Genomic DNA, 17731 nt, shown 5'->3' on the forward strand with positions numbered 1-17731 from the left:
TCTTCCTTATTGGCCTGCTTTCGAAAGCAAGTGTGCATAACTCGACATCAAGTGAGTTGATTTTTTTAAAATGATTCAATGCGATAAATCAAAGATTATTTCACCGAACGAAACATTGGAAAGTAACTAAATCCGTGGTATTTCACATATGGGAGTGTTATGCGAGTATATTACATATGGAACAGTAGACTGAGTCGATTTGGGATCATTTTTGAATTTCTCAAGCCCTGGGGTCTTAAAAGCTTCATCTTGGTCCAAAACTCATCCATGAGTTTTTGTAAAAATTTTAAGTATCGTTTACATGAGTAAATTTGAACTTTTAGGTTTGTATGGGAAAATTGAATATTTTGTACTGAAAAATCAACATCATTTTTGATTCTTCTGTGGAACCGAGCCAGCTGACAGTTTGTGTACCAATATATAAAATTCCTTAAGCAAATTTTCCTCTGAACAACTTTGTTGAAGACCGTAACTTCGTATCTTATTAGACAAAAAAGTTATTAGCTATTTAACAGAGGTATGTCTTTTCGAATTGACAAACAATAAATTCAATTGACATCCCTGCAGGTTGCCTATAGCGAGGTATTGCATGACTGCTTTTCCTGCAATACTTCGTGAGGCTCCAGCAGTGGTGTCAATTGAATTTATTATTTATCAATGACATACCTCTGTTAAACAACTAATAACTTTTTTGTCTAATAAAATACGAAGATACGGTCTTCAACAAAGTTGTTCAGAGGAAAATTTCCTTAAGGAATTTTATAAATTGGCACACAAACTGTGAGCTGGCTCGGTTCCACAGAAGAAACAAAAATGATGTTGATTTTTTCAGTACAAAATATTCAATTTTCCCATACAAACCTAAAAGTTCAAATTTACTCATGTAAACGTTACTCAAAAATTCTACAAAAAATCATGGATGAGTTTTGGACCAAGACGAAGCTTTTACGACCCCAGGGTTTGAGAAATTCAAAAAGGACCGAAAATCGACTCAGCCTAATGGAACAGTCACTAGTTGATATTTTTCTCAAAATTTCTAGAACAAACTCTCTTTTCAATTGTTTTATATTGGAGTCCTGTGTTAAAAATTACGAACTGTCAGGTTAGAAAAAAATGATAGAAATGCACATGGGACTGTTATGTGGATACGGGCTGCATAGTGTTTGTGAGTCGTATCAATATTGGACTGCTTTGAGAGTATGGGCAACTTGAAATTTCACTTGTGTCTTATGATCTTACTTCAGAGATGGCGGTTCTGTTGGAATAAAAATATCCGGAAAGACACCGTTAATGTTTTTGTAAAATTCCGTTTGGGAAAGTTTATGTTTGTTAGGATAAATCAAAACTTTGATCCGTTGAGTTTAATGTACAGTAGAATGACAATTTTGGAATTTTTTTTCATCACTTACGTATGACCTTCCTTAAAATACGCCTCTGACTGGATGATACGCTGCTATTCTGCCCTTTTCACATCGTGAGGACAGCCTATATAGAGTAAATTCGTTCGAGTTTGTTTGAGTGTTTGCAAGGATTTTCCTACTAATTGAATTAGTCGATTGTAAAGATATCCTTGTTCCGACCTCTTTCGCTTCTGCTGCCGGAACGGAAATTGAGCTAGGTCCGCGCTACGGTTCCGTACTCGGCCTCCTGGGACATCCGGCTCGGTGTCTCTTCGTCGATTCGATTCTCTAGCGTCGTTGCCGGGGACCGACGATCTGCCGGGGACCGCTTTCCGAACCATCATTTCCGACCACCCTTGGTTGATGATCCACCATTCCGGCTGATGCCATTTCCGGCGGACGATCCATCAACACCAGTCCCACCGCGACCGTTTCCGGTATCCTGGAAGTAAACCGTCAGCCGGACGCTTTCTCACCTTTTCGTGCTCTGGACCGAGTGCACCGACAAGGACTTGCGGATGCTGTTATGGTGATTGTGCTGCGAACGGCGTATTGTCGATACGAAGCTCGTTTCACAGGCGTTTCCCGCCGAGGACATTCCGATCCGCCGCTGAACAGCAGTATGCCGACAGCATAGGTACCGATGGAAGTGCTGCCGGAAGACACCGGACACGCAGTACAGGGCCACCGGATTTATACAAGAGTTGAGGAAGCTGCGGAGGAAAGATAAAAAAAAGATTTCATTTAATCACTTGCCGGATATTTTTATTAACTTAATAAATCTGTCAAACATTTGATAAGGTTCACTGGAAACTTCCTCTACATTGGTTTTTTTTGTGCATTGTTTAAAACACATAGCAGATGATAAACCAATTTCAGACATTTTTTTTCCGGAGAGTGTAAGTGTTATCCAGGGAGGGGATAGGGGAATTAATTTGTAATTCGATTTAGAATTTCATACAATACGTTCTAATTCCACTCTCCTTACGAGGAAATAGTTCAAATAACAAATTTGTCTTTGAAAGACAACGAATGAAAATATTAAATCATCAAAATATGAATCATTTGTAATTCATATGCAAAACCTTAAGTCCTCAAAAGCACATAATATTGATAGTAATTTGTTTCCTGGATTTTTGATTCCTTGTTCTTGTTTATTTACATCAAAGACCTTGTCTCTAGTAAAATCAAAGTATCACGATAAACTGCTGATTTATTACGTTCAATTAAATAACCAAAAAGGGCTTAGTTTCCTCCAAAAGTTAAGTTAAGACATAAATGTCAAGCGTACTATCTAACAATGCGAAAACCGAAAGTCATTTAATACAAACTTGCTTTAAATAGTTGAACATTTTTTTTTCGATTATAGTCGTTTTACCATCTTTATGGCATTCGCGACTTTATCAACGTTGCAGTTGGCGGCATTTTTTCCAAATTTCCAAAATTTCCAAATTTCCATTTTTTCCAAAAAGCCTGACATCATTAATGGACGGCTCCTAACTTCTATTCCATGAGGTTTAAGCACTGACCATACTGACCAATTTCGATTTGCAATTCAACAAACCTGTTATATTAAAACTCAAAATTTGACATACAAAAACCCTTTTTTGACAAAATTTTAAAACAAAAACATAGCATTTCAAAACAAAAGATTAAAATCAATTATCAACTTTCCTCGAGACTTCGAGAAATCTTGAGTTCTGCGAAAAAAATCATAAAAGTTTGCTATTATGTTTATGAGGGAAACCTCATAGAACGAATGTTTAAGAAGGTTTTAAACCAAATTGAATTTAAGATATTTTATGAAGCATTATTCGAATTGTTTTGAAGGTTTCACCAAATTTGTTAAATGAAATCCATTTTTTTTTAACTTTCTGCAGTAATGTTAAAATACTTGTACCTAATGATATTTTTCAAATTTTTTCAAAACTATTGAATTATATGTAGAGAAATGAATCCAACTTAGATAAAATTTCAGGGACTAGATAAGAGAAAATCGATGTTGAAAAACATGCGATGTTTTTTTTTCTCTTATCTAGTCCCTGAAATTTTATCTAAGTTGGATTCATTTCTCTACAAAAATAGTTTCGCTGACTGAATGTTTGAGTCAAGACCCATCTCTGGGTCGCAATTTAAAAATATTGAATTATACTTTTTTAGATCATGCATCATAATCATCAAAAGATCTTTCTTCAATTGAATAAAGTATAGTAAACGAAATCAAAATGAGATTTTAAACTGACACATTTTAAACTACGTGTCACCAAAATTGAATGTGATAGTACAAATTTGACAAAAGTTTCGAGTTCAGGACGGTAAAATCTACCTAATCAATAATTACAACATAAGCACCAAAACGCTTCTCCCTTAAGTTATCAATAAAATTCTAAAATAAGTTTTTATAATGGTAAGACGTGTATATTAAAAAAAATCCTTTTTGAATGGTATAAATCTTATCTTTTCAATCTTCATATTTTACATTAATTTTCAAATGAATTTATCGAATTTTATAGTATAGTTTTCTTTTTAATAAATTAACCGAACTTCAAAGACAAAAATTTGTAGTTCAGAATAAGAAACATCATTTTGAAAAATTTATCATGACTTACCGAAAATATTATTGATTTGAAACTTCATTGTGATTTGTTTTGGAAGTTATGATTTATTTTATCAGTAAAATTTATTATTGTTTAAGTTGATGTTGATGATGTTAGAAATCCATTTCCTTATTTATTGTGTATTTTCGGTAATGTTATTATTTTTAGATAAATTTTCATTTAAAAAATTGTTAAAATTGTAAGTTTTATTTGTATAATGAAACCTTCAATAACAAAATAGGGAACTTACTTTCATCGATGATTTAAAACTTTTAATTTGCTCAAGAATCTGGAAGATTCCGGTTATTTTGATGGGCAAAAAAGAAGTTATTATAAGAAAGCCTTATTTTTTTTGGAAAATAACTAATTCTATCCTTAAATCAAGTAAGATAAATTTACCAAACTTTATTAATTTTCTCCATTAATAAAAATTGAACATAAAATTTTCAAAAGAAACGTGATTGAAATTTTACAGTTTAAATTTGAATCGAACAAACGAGATCCAAAATTAAAATTCTAGTTCGAAATTTGGCTCTTCAAAATTTGCTATATTGAAAAATTACTCAATTCACTAAGAGATTGTGGCATCCCTTGTTGATTTTTACGTGAATTCCTTTCTAATCAGCGAATACTTTTAATTAACAATCGATTTTATACGTAAAATTTTATGGATAATTCTAGAAAATAAAAATGAGTTTGTTTCTTTAAACAAAAATTTCAAATATTTGTGATTTTCTGCTGCATTGTGTAACCAAACCAAACCAAATTTTTCAGCTGAATCTGAATCTGAGTTTTGAATAATAATACCGAATCGGAATTTGAAATTTGATTTGTTTCCTAATTTCAATACAATTTCTGAATTATACAAAAAAAAATTCTGTATCAATTGCAGGTAAGAATTTAAGCTATATAAGCTAAGAAGTAAAATTCGTCCGAATCTTCAATAAAGATTCTCATGTTTTGGGTTAGAATCTGAATTCATTGTTTAAGTTTTTTAATGTATGTATATCTGACTTGTAAATCCAAATTAAAAATATTGATTTCGAATGATCAATATCATTGTAATGAATTTTTGGATCGCCAGTTAGAAGCTCTGTAAAGCTTATATTCCTCAAAATACTAAGTTAGAGAATTTCGTATCTTAATGGTGAGCAAAAATTTAAGATGGGTTCTATTTTTTTTTTCTTGTTCATATTCAGAGATCTTTTAACTTAATATTGAAAATGCATTTAAGACTAAAAAAATATTAACAAAATTTTTATTGAAATGCAAAATCAAATTTGAACCAGGGTTATTTTTTTTCTAATGATGATGTCAACAAAAAATCTAAAATCCAAAACTGGATACAGAATCCGAAAAAAAAACTGGAATATAATTTTGATTTTGAAAAAACGGGACCAAAACCACCAGAATGAAAAAAAATCTCAATTTGGAATTTAATATTGTAATTTAGTTTGTAATTTTAAATATTTTTCCAATATTTTTTCAATTTTTTTCCAAATTTATTTAAAATTAAAAAAAAAAAAATTTGAAATTTTTTAATTTTTTTTTTTTGTAAATTTTGTCAATTTTTGTCAATTTTTGTCATTTTTGTCATTTTTGTCATTTTTGTCATTTTTGTCATTTTTGTCATTTTTGTCATTTTTGTCATTTTTGTCATTTTTGTCATTTTTGTCATTTTTGTCATTTTTGTCATTTTTGTCATTTTTGTCATTTTTGTTATTTTTGTCATTTTTGTCATTTTTGTCATTTTTGTCATTTTTGTCATTTTTGTCATTTTTGTCATTTTTGTCATTTTTGTCATTTTTGTCATTTTTGTCATTTTTGTCATTTTTGTCATTTTTGTCATTTTTGTCATTTTTGTCATTTTTGTCATTTTTGTCATTTTTGTCATTTTTGTCATTTTTGTCATTTTTGTCATTTTTGTCATTTTTTTCATTTTTGTCATTTTTGTCATTTTTGTCATTTTTGTCATTTTTGTCATTTTTGTCATTTTTGTCATTTTTGTCATTTTTGTCATTTTTGTCATTTTTGTCATTTTTGTCATTTTTGTCATTTTTGTCATTTTTGTCATTTTTGTCATTTTTGTCATTTTTGTCATTTTTGTCATTTTTGTCATTTTTGTCATTTTTGTCATTTTTGTCATTTTTGTCATTTTTGTCATTTTTGTCATTTTTGTCATTTTTGTCATTTTTGTCATTTTTGTCATTTTTGTCATTTTTGTCATTTTTGTCATTTTTGTCATTTTTGTCATTTTTGTCATTTTTGTCATTTTTGTCATTTTTGTCATTTTTGTCATTTTTGTCATTTTTGTCATTTTTGCCATTTTTGTCATTTTTGTCATTTTTGTCATTTTTGTCATTTTTGTCATTTTTGTCATTTTTGTCATTTTTGTCATTTTTGTCATTTTTGTCATTTTTGTCATTTTTGTCATTTTTGTCATGTTTGTCATTTTTGTCATTTCTGTCATTTTTGTCATTTCTGTCATTTTTTTCATTTTTGTCATTTTTGTCATTTTTGTCATTTTTGTCATTTTTGTCATTTTTGTCATTTTTGTCATTTTTGTCATTTTTGTCATTTTTGTCATTTTTGTCATTTTTGTCATTTTTGTCATTTTTGTCATTTTTGTCATTTTTGTCATTTTTGTCATTTTTGTCATTTTTGTCATTTTTGTCATTTTTGTCATTTTTGTCATTTTTGTCATTTTTGTCATTTTTGTCATTTTTGTCATTTTTGTCATTTTTGTCATTTTTGTCATTTTTGTCATTTTTGTCATTTTTGTCATTTTTGTCATTTTTGTCATTTTTGTCATTTTTGTCATTTTTGTCATTTTTGTCATTTTTGTCATTTTTGTCATTTTTGTCATTTTTGTCATTTTTGTCATTTTTGTCATTTTTGTCATTTTTGTCATTTTTGTCATTTTTGTCATTTTTGTCATTTTTGTCATTTTTGTCATTTTTGTCATTTTTGTCATTTTTGTCATTTTTGTCATTTTTGTCATTTTTGTCATTTTTGTCATTTTTGTCATTTTTGTCATTTTTGTCATTTTTGTCATTTTTGTCATTTTTGTCATTTTTGTCATTTTTGTCATTTTTGTCATTTTTGTCATTTTTGTCATTTTTGTCATTTTTGTCATTTTTGTCATTTTTGTCATTTTTGTCATTTTTGTCATTTTTGTCATTTTTGTCATTTTTGTCATTTTTTTTATTTTTGTATTTTTTTTTTAATTCTTGTCATTTCTTTCAATTTTTGTGATTTTCATATTTTCATAGTTTCTTGACACAATTTTTCTAGAAAATCTGTACAGTAAATGAGGGCAGCCTTCATAACTTCCATCATTTCAATTTCCAAAATCAATTCATCTCAATTGGAACTCACCTCAAACAGAACCCCGTGATGCGCAGTATGTGCCAGAAGTAATCGTACTCGTACAGGGCATTCGGACTCAGATGGAACCACAGCGCGAACACGTGGTGCGGCAGGAAGCAGATGATGAACACCACCACGAAGGTGATGACCATCCGGGCCACGTGACGCCGTGCCCGGGCCTGGGACCTACTCTGGGGACCGGACGTTTCACCGGGCATGTCCCGGGCACTCACGTGCAACCGGTAGGCCATCAGGATGTACAGGATGGCGATGATCGTCAACGGCAGGAAGTAGTAAACCACCGAATTGATGACCGTCTTGTATCTGTGCGAGAAAAACGGGGAGATGATGCACCCGGATTGTCAGAGATTCGATTCCGGATTCCGGAGCTCTGGAATTGACGAATAAAACTTACTTGGAATAAATGACTGATTCGTTGGACCGTTGCCCAAAAGGGGAACAATACTCGATGGTGTTATTCGGAATTTCCACCACCACGACGTCGGCAATCGTTGCCGATGGAATCGAAAGAGCGATGGCCAGTAGCCAGATGAAAACGGCCACGATGACCGTTATAGGACGGGTCTGGGGACGAAGGAAAATAATTAAATTGGTTGGTAGCCGGTCCGGCTTGTGATTTGGCAGATGATTCCCGGAGATTTCTTGATTATCGCTACAGGATTGCGCCGAGGGGCCTCAGATTCTCATCAAATTTCACACAAGCTTCGTATATAGATCAATGTAAACTTCTGGCTTTTGAAAAGCCCCATCCTTATTAAGCACAAATCTGAGATCCCGGTCACCTCACTTGATAAGTGAGCAAAACAGGCTTTTTCTAATTTAGACTAAAAATTCATGATCACAATTTAGCATTCCAGATTTTTCTCTCATGTATCATAAAAAAACTCAGTAAAATTATTCTAAAAAACCTGACAAAATTTGCGTGTTAAATTTGATTTTTGAAAGCAATGCCTGGCAAAATTCTAAATAGAACAGAACAACAATCAAACATTTTTTTTTAAATTGAAATGAATAAGATATAAACGTTTGATTTTTTTTTTATTAAAATAACAAAAATAACAAACATCATTATAGAAAATATTAAAGATATCAAAAACGCGATATCTTTAAATTCCATTAAATTCTTCCTTTCTAAGATACCAAAACGACGTTTAGTTGAAATTTTGGTTAAAATACCGGACCCTCCGGCGCAAATTGTCCAATAATAGTTAGACTAAATTTCCTCCTGAAAACGCACCTGTAGCTTCCGCAGTGGATTGGCGATGGCACAGTACCGGTCCGCTGCCAATGCCGTCAGTGTGAATACCGATACGCCGATGCTGATCTCCCGGAAGCACTCCGTTATCCGGCACAGCGTTACACCCCACGGCCAGCTTTCCAGGGTGTAGATGAGCGATGCCAGCGGGACGCAAACGAGAAGCAGCAGCAAATCGGCCAGGGCCAGCGAAAATATGTACCTGGAAGCAATAGAAAAATAAAGTCGATTAGTTAACAGGACTCGATTTTTCATAAATTTATTTTTCTATAACTATTATCTTGAATTTTTCTCGATTGGAAGCATAGGAAAATTGTTCAAAATTATGAACTTTTGAATTTCTAACCATCTAATTATAGATAATCCATTCCGATTATGCATTTCCACAGTGCCATCAGTCCAATAAGCTTTTCCCGCTAATGAAATCCATAAACCAAACACGGGTGGTGGCAGCTTTCGAGCGTCAACTCTTTCTCTGAAAATATGAAAAACTTTTGATGCTAATCCGGTTAGCATCCTCGCAGCTCGTTTGAAAAAAAAATGTCGAATCGCATCGAATTATGCTTCTACAAGATGCCCGTCAAGATTAGCAAATTCAAGCTTCCAGTTGGTGACGAGCGTGCAGCTAATGAAGATAATGAAATTAATCTTGAGAAAGTTCATGAACGTTGACGAACGATATGGAAACAAGAAGGATGTAGGTTGAACAAAAAATCAACCTAATCAATGCATCCTCGATGCTCGGAGTAATTAGCAAGCAATATCCGTGACAAAAACCGAACCGGATCTTTTCCAAATTTTTATTAAATATCAGGGCAAGTCCGGCAAAACCAAGCAATCTAACAAGCTTACGAATGAATATCTTGCAAATTTGCACTTGATGGTTTTGAAAATTCTGTATTCATCCCTCCCCTTGATAATAATTTTTGGGCCAAATGTAAGAAAAAGGAGTCATTCACAGTACTTTTTTATGAAAATATTGTTTAACGTTTAAACGTCGGATTAACAATGTAAACTGAAGATACTTCGGAAGTAAACATCATCAACAAATGATTCTGCATGATGTCCTGTGGATTGTAGCAGAGCAGAAGCGAATGCGGCGATACTTTCGTAGAATCGTTCACCATAGCATTCAATCTCCTCTAGATCATGCGGAGGTGCTTATCCCAACTTCTATCGTTATCCTTCACCGTGCACCTGATCGAGTGCAAAACGTTGCGGTTTCGCGTTCTGCCTGTCCGTTAGCCCGAGGAGTTCCAACTGCTACTTTTACGTGACTGATTTCGGTCTTCCCACAAAACTCTTCGAATTCTTTCGATGTTTACGCTGTTCCACAATCAGTTATTATGCGATTCGACTTACGGAACGTCGTATACACATCACTCAACATTTGGATCACTGGTTTTGTCAGCTTTCAATACGATGTACTTTGTGAAACCGTCGACCAATACTATTATGTGCTCGTTATACAGAGAGGAGCGAACAAACGGGCCTAGGTGATCTGAATGGATCGTATCAAATGGAATCGACACTTTCTCGATCGGGTGCAATAGACCTTTTTTTGTCCAACTTTTACTATTCACGTAAGCACAGTACACACAGGAGGCTATGTATTGCTTCAAATAGTTTTTCATTCGACGAAACCTAAGATCGCGGCTGATCGCTCTGTACACTTTATCAACACCTTTATGGCCCAAGTCATCGTGGTAGCTACATGAAATCCTTCAACGGGCACGTGTAGAGACCACCCATTTGAGGCCATCACTGCACCGTCGCATGATACCGTCACTTTGCAGGTAATATCGATTATGGATCTGCCTACCCCGGTTATCGACAGATTGGGCGTACAGAATCGCCATCAGCTCACGTTCACGATCATGTCTTCTCGCTGCAAAAGTTTTAGCCACTCATCCTCGGCAATATCTATTTCCATTACACTGGCCATCACGGGTTCGGGCTCCTCACACACGGGATCTTCCACTGGATTTCGACTTAAGCAATCGGCATGCTACAACTTCTCACCCTTGCGATAAACTAATTCATAGTCGTATTCCAACAGCTTCAGCAACCACTTTCCCCTAAGAAGCAGTATTTGCGTCTTCGCCGTTTTCTTAACAGCTTCACAGTCGGTAACCATCTTCACATGACGGCCTTGCACATACTTCCGAAAACGTTCCGCCGACTCCACTATAGCTAACGCCTTTAACTTATAGCTGTACTTGCTCGATCTCTTTCTTTGGATCGTACATCATTACTTTGAATCTCTCAAAGCCGATTGTTGGACAACACTCCACAGTAAATCAGCGTCTTTTTTGTAAACCGTGTTAATCGTTCGGCCACCCAACTGAATTCTTTCACGAAACGTATGAAATAGTTCGCCAGGCCTAGAAACTCTCTCACGTCGCGTACACTACTAAAGCTTAGTTCTTTTAGAAATGGGACAGCTACGAATGCGTGTATCTCAAAAACCATTTGTTTGATCGGAATACTTTCTATGAAGGAAATAAAAGTAAATTTATGATAATTCATGAAAAAATTTGAAAAAAAATATTTATCGTTTTTTGTATGAAATTTCTTTACTTTACTTCAGTCATGATTTTGATCAGTTTTTCAAACTTTCTCTTCGTCTAATCTATATTTTGGGTGGCTGCCCCCTCCTCCTTCAATTTCTGCTACTATTTGGTCCAATACTTCTCTTTTCATAAGTTTTGTCGTTCATCAGAAATCATCTGTCTCATAACCTCGGTACTGGCTACACAGCTTACGAGCTCTGGAACTAGCAAAAAACTTGTTGTGAGGTTAGGTTTGAATGACTCATAAACTCATAACTAGTCAACACTTTCAGCTAAAAAGAGAATTTTTTTTGGACATTTGAACAATCTACACTTAGTTTTTCGCTTATTCAATATTAAAAATGCTGGTATGTGACTTGACTTCCCTGATGACCCTTAACCGTAGTTGCCGATCATGTCCCAAGCAACCAAAAGTCTCATATCTACTTAAACTCGTGCCTCCCAAGTTCGAATTTCGCTGAACAAAGGTTCTAAAGGGAATTGGTACCGAATTTTCTCAAATGTGAACATGAAAGTTACAAAAGGTTCCTCAAATAGCCTTCTATGGACTTGAAGTTCCAAAAAGTTCCTCAAATAGCTATTTTTGTGACATGTCAATCGCACCCACACAGTATAAAAGTTACAAATTAGGTCTCAAATAGCCTTCTGTGAACTTCAAGTTCCATAAAGTTCCTCAAATAGCCTTTTTTGAGACATGTCCGCCATTTCGTGAATATGAAATGTGAACGAACATCACCAAAGGGCATAGAATAAATAAATCATTTTTTTTAGCTTGGAAATTGTTAAAATGTATAATTTATTTTGAAACTCCTACTCAAAACAACTTAAAGCTATCTCGCAAATGATTGTTTTTGAAAAGAGTAAATATTTTGAATTTATGAAATTTCGTCCAACTGTATTTACTTTCTACGAATTTATCACACATAGAAAGTCAGTTGAAACAGTTCATTAATTCAATATCAAGTTAAACTCAAGAATTTGTATAATTTATGCTTAACGGTTATAAACATGGAGTTCCATTTTTTTAAACCGATATTTTTTTAACGGATGATTGATTTATATGCCGTTTCGTAATGTTTGTAAGTAATAATCAACATGCGTCTTTGCTGCTGGCCGCTGGCTGCCCTTCTGGGCTACTGGGCTGGTATTCTAGGAAGCTTATAACCACTTCGAATTTTAGCTGCCGGCAAGGCAACATCTAGGCGTGGCGTCGTGGCAGCGTGTTTGGCTATCATCTCGGAGGATCGGGTTCAAATCTGGTACCAGGACTATTTTTTTCCATTAAGTTATTTGATTGCTTGAGTAAGCGAATCAAATAATTGTGTAGCAGAACTGGCGTGCGTGCCGGCATGTATCACACGAAGTTAAAAACAAAGCATTAAATTAAATAAGATCAATTGGGGGAGGAATAAAGATGGATGCCGAGAAACCGGCAGCACCACATGGGCTGGTGATGACCAAAGTAAGAGAGGAGAGGAGAATTATTTTTTGTTTTTGCTGATTAAACGTTTACTTGTGGGCTGAATAGAATGCCATTCAAATCTGTAATGGAACTTTAAAGTTTCAATAAGAACTTAAATTTTGGGCTGAATAAAACGAACTTCAGCACATTGATTATGCTGATTAAGCTGTGTTCGACCATTTTAACGAGACTTTTGGTTGCTTGGGGTGCTTCACTCCAATGCTTGATTTGAACTTTGTAGACATTTTCGACAGTGTTTGCATACTTTTCCTACACTCACATACAGTTTTTCTTTGAATAATGAACGGTTTTGTCAGCTATCGATTTAATAATGACGGATTTTGAAGGAAACTGTGCAAAACTATTTTTTTCATTTTCTCTTACATCGTTAATATCTCGAAAACACGTGAACTCTGAATTTTGGAAAAAAAATAGGATTGAAAGTACTTTTCACAGGCAGCAAAATGCTGTAAAAAGTTAGAATTTCCGATTATTAGTAAGTGAACTATTAGCAAAAGAAAGTGTCCCATTTCTAAAAGAACTAAGCTTTAGCAACTGGAAAGTCTTTAATAACACTGATTTTATCGTGCCCTGGCTTTATTTCACCGGCGCTGATTTCGTGGCCCAAAAAGTTTACTTTTTTCATCCAGAACTGCGTCTTTTCTAGATTCGTTAATAGTCAATTTTCTGATATTGCCTTCAGCAACTTTTCGAACTTTACGCCACGAAACCCATCCGTCGGAATGGAGCAATAACTGCATCGATCATCCTCAAGAACACTGCATTACAATTGGACAGTCCAAATGACATCTTCACGTATTCGTAGTGGTCAATCAGGGTCGAGAAGGCAGTCAATCTTCTACTGTCCACGGACATAGGAATCTGATGATATCCGCGGAACAATTAATCGTCTCCAGATTGACAGACGAGATCATCGTCGATGTCTTCCTTGTCGTCGCTGGTCTCCTCTGAAGCATTCATATCATCCGCGAAGACGACGTTCTTCTCTGGCTGAATCGAACTCCAGGAATATCGGCAATCAGGTAGCTATCATTGCCGACCACTTTCTACCAAGGTGGCTAATCGAAGGCGAAATGCCCCTTCTCATTGCATCGAAAACACTCGACGTTCATTGACCTTCCCACCTTTTTCACAGTACACGTTACTGCTACAAGGCCAACACTACTACATCGGTAACACTTCATATATTAAGTAGTCTCTCCTCTCGCAGTTGGCTTCGACAAAAATCCACGAGACAATTCCATCGGCTTCAATTGTTTCACTTCGGCTACCCACTTCAACTGATTCAAAAGCACAGGTAGAGAGTCAAACTGAGCGATCGTGATCCGAAACAATAAACTTTATGGTGGCTTGATCGGGCAGCTTTTCTTTTCTACCCAACGCGACATGGCTGTAGAAATAGGTTTCCAAGCTCTCACTCGGCAGTTTTTTTCAGTTCATCATTGTCTGATGGATACTCACAACATCAACCGAAGTTGGGAACTCCTTCACTAAACTCAATTTATTTATTTTTTTTTTGTTTCGATTATAGTCGTTTTACCATCTTTATGGCATTCGCGACTTTATCGACGTTACAGTTGGCGGATCGTTATTGAAAAATTTATCCGGTACAACTGTGTTCGATGTTTACTTTTGGGCTCGAACTCGCGGACATCGGTTCAGGAGACAACGGACTTGCCAACTGAGCTATATCACAAGCCCCACTCAATTTATATCTTCCCATGTTTTCACAGTAGCCCTGGTGAACCCTGGTCAAGCCATTGTACTGCCGTTGGCGTGGTAGGAACATCGTGGTCAAACGGAACCACAATGTCCTTAACATCACACACGTCAAATCGGCGAACGTTTTCTGGTGTGAGCGATTTCAAGGCATCGATCAATATATGTCAGATGTAACATGTAACGATGCGTTATCCATCGTGTTATGTTTACTTTCACCACCACGATTTTTATAACGAGAGTCTTTTTTGTTTAACCGGTCAAAATCTTCTTTTTCGAAGTTTGATTAATCACTACTTGAAATATCCTTCGCGAACAGGTTACTTAACAGGCTCATAGTCTGGGAACTATTTTCAACCCAGTGTTTGCTGGTACCAACTACGAGGAAGGAAGGAAGGAGAGGAAGCAGAGGCTTTTGGAAGCACTCTTTCATGTGCACCTGTCTGTTCATCGTGTCCTGGGTCAAGAAAGATGCACTCTGCTTGCTGCACGTGCAGATAGCTTGCTAAACCAGGAATTTATTCGCAAATGTGTACATCTTTTGATTGCGGACATGCTCCGGTACGTTGAACTTATCCTTGGCCGTGAGAAACAGATTGCCGAGGATCTGTTTGAAGTCGGCCTTCAGGTACAACTTCCTGGCACAGGTTTTGGCGAACTTGTTCTGCTTCTCGTCGCGATTAGGGTCCTTTTATACCTCGAACGCTTGAAGCCCAGCCTTAGTTTTGGCCTTCTGGACAAAACTTCGGCTTAGGTGCAGCTTCTTAGCCACATCCCGAACGGAGGCGTTCGGGTTTCGGTTGAAGACCCTAACTACGAGATTTTTGGTGATGTACCGAATACTTTTTTCTTTACTTCTGGGCTTCCGATCAGTGGTAAATCGTTCCTCGAACCGCTTTATCACTCGCGACACCGTTAAATTCGCGATTCGCGAGAGATCCTTGTTCTCGTGATGAATGCGCAAGATTTTATCACGCACGATCTGTTCTTTCGACTCCAGTTCCGCGAGTTTTGATCACAGGACTTTAAAACTTGCAGGATGTACACGCTCTTTTTTTTAACTCAAAATTAAGTATGACCGGGGTTCAAAACATAGTTCGATTCTATGAACTTAAAGTTAAGTACCATTTTTCTTCCTAGCGATGGATCAAAACGGAGTTCGAACTGCGAACTCAAAATTGATCCCTTTTTTTCCCTTCGGCGAGGGATCAAAGCTGAGTTCGACCTTATGAACTAAAAATTGAACTCTCTTTGTTGGACTGAAAACACTTAGCGAGTTCAGTACGAACCGGAACAGCAACTAACAAACACGTCGCAAAATTTTGTCGTTCCGGAACAATTACCGGAAGACTATGAAGGAAATTCATAATGAAATGCATGTTCACCGTGTCAGCGTAAAATTCAATCCGTCATTGTCATCATATGGTGAGCGGCTTGGAATGTCCGGAAACTTCCGGATGTTGTTTACTTCCCGTGGGAAGTAACATCCGGAAATTTTCTTTGACCGGGAGTGTCAAAACTTTCCACCGCTCTGTAATTGCAACATCCGGGTACAACAAATTTTAATCATCAAAATATAAATTCAAGTTCGGCTGCCGAACTTAGTATTGAGTATGCCTATAGAACTTAATTTTGCTATTGCCCAGTCAAACTCAAAGTTGAGGGAGGCCACCGAAGTGCTGTTTTGAACCAAAACTACTTAATTTTGAGTTTAAAAAAAGAGCGTGTAAACAATGCACTATGAACTAAATCCACCCAAATTTGCATTAAATTCTACCCAACGGTTAAAAAGTTAGAGAAATTTCATAGTGTGGCAATTCCATCGTGGACACCGAGGCTGGTAAATTTCAATCAATATCCTTCCATCCTGGCCAACGTTTAGTAGTCGATGTTATCGAAAGAATTTAAAAGTCTAAATCAAAGTTTTATCTATCTATCTATTTATGATTGTTTGTTCGGAATAAAATTTACACTGGGGGGCAGCGTTGTCAGATCTACGGATTTGAAGCACTTCTACGGATCTACGGTTCGATGCTCGAAATCAACGGATTTTCAGCATTTTTTACGGATTTTCTACGGATAATTGAAAACATCATAGGGACCGTAATCCGGGATAAGATTGATCACTTTTTTTCAACATTTTTCGATTAATTTGTCTATTAAGGGGAATGTGGCATTTTTCATATTTTTGAAACCAGTACTGGACTTCTATGAACGTAAAACATGGTTGCAGAAATTTATTATACTACTTTAAATTTGATTTTAAAATCGTTTTTGTCTCTGATTCGAATTTGTTGCTTTGGGATTACATTGATCAGTCTCTATTTTGACGGTTTTGACGGTTTTGACCGTTCAGTTTTCTTGATCATAAAGGATACAAAACACCTGCATAATATTTACAATTGCTAGTTTATCAATTGTTAAGGCAGTTTGGAACAAACTCAAATTTTGATAAAAATGAACCATGAAAGTCTACAAAACTGAACTTTTCTTCCAGTGAATTCTGAGATATACCAATCTGAATTTCAATGTTGCTTGGTTTAGATTTCTTTGCATTCCAAAAAAAAACAACATCGTTGTCCTTAATGTGTTAAGGCCGAACTACAATTACAATCGAAAGATGGACAATGATGCTGCGTAAATAAGGGGCTAAATTTTTTAACATTAGAAATTTATGAATTTTGAACTACAGAAAAAATGAAATTACCTTCATTCAATTTCCAAGTCCCTCGCACTATTCCCCTTTAATTTTTTCCTTCAAACTTTACCATTTGATAGGGTTTCTTTTATCCTAGACTGGTTTACTCTTGGAAAATGTATCTATTTTGAAAATATCAAAAATTTACCTCAAAATACAACAAAAACTACACCAAAACTATACATTAACTAAGAAAAAAAGTTGAACTCTCAAATAAATCAACCTGCTGCTTCATTTTTACTTACATTTCAAGTTTTTTTAAAACAAACCAAGTTTTTCCTAATTTGAAACTCAACTTGAGGGTTTTTAAACGTAGAAAAAAGTTTTGAGATATTTTAACTTTAGACTAAGTTATTGATGATTATGTGGAAATATTTCATGTTTATCAAAATTACCCCGATGATCTATGTAATCCCGTTTTTTTCGGTACGTATTTAACTTATTATAGGGTTTTTGTTTCAAGAATACATCTGTGTAAGAAGAATTTACTCAATACTTCGTCAATCCTCAAAATTTATTCAAATAAAGTCGTTGGCATTTTACAACGCCAAGGCGTTTAGGACAGAAGTACCCTATCGGGTATCACAAAAGGAATAGGCTTAATAGCGGCACTTTA

General features: G+C 35.4%; 2 protein-coding genes across 10 annotated transcripts in view; both read right to left on the reverse strand.

Annotated features, from left to right (window-relative positions):
* Positions 1–17731, reverse strand: part of LOC129751042 (uncharacterized) — a 525666-nt gene that overhangs the window by 189018 nt on the left and 318917 nt on the right. The gene's annotated exons all lie outside the window — the stretch shown is intronic.
* On the reverse strand, positions 738–8897 carry LOC129758408 (neuropeptide CCHamide-2 receptor-like). Its single transcript, XM_055755907.1, has 4 exons — positions 8625–8897; positions 7782–7951; positions 7376–7690; positions 738–2113 (listed from the first exon to the last, which is right to left on the reverse strand). The coding sequence occupies exons 1-4, from the start codon at positions 8895–8897 to the stop codon at positions 1873–1875; spliced, it is 999 nt and encodes a 332-aa protein (XP_055611882.1). The 3' UTR covers positions 738–1872.

This window comes from Uranotaenia lowii, chromosome 3 (genome assembly GCF_029784155.1).
Source record: "Uranotaenia lowii strain MFRU-FL chromosome 3, ASM2978415v1, whole genome shotgun sequence".
Lineage (NCBI taxonomy): Eukaryota > Metazoa > Arthropoda > Insecta > Diptera > Culicidae > Uranotaenia > Uranotaenia lowii.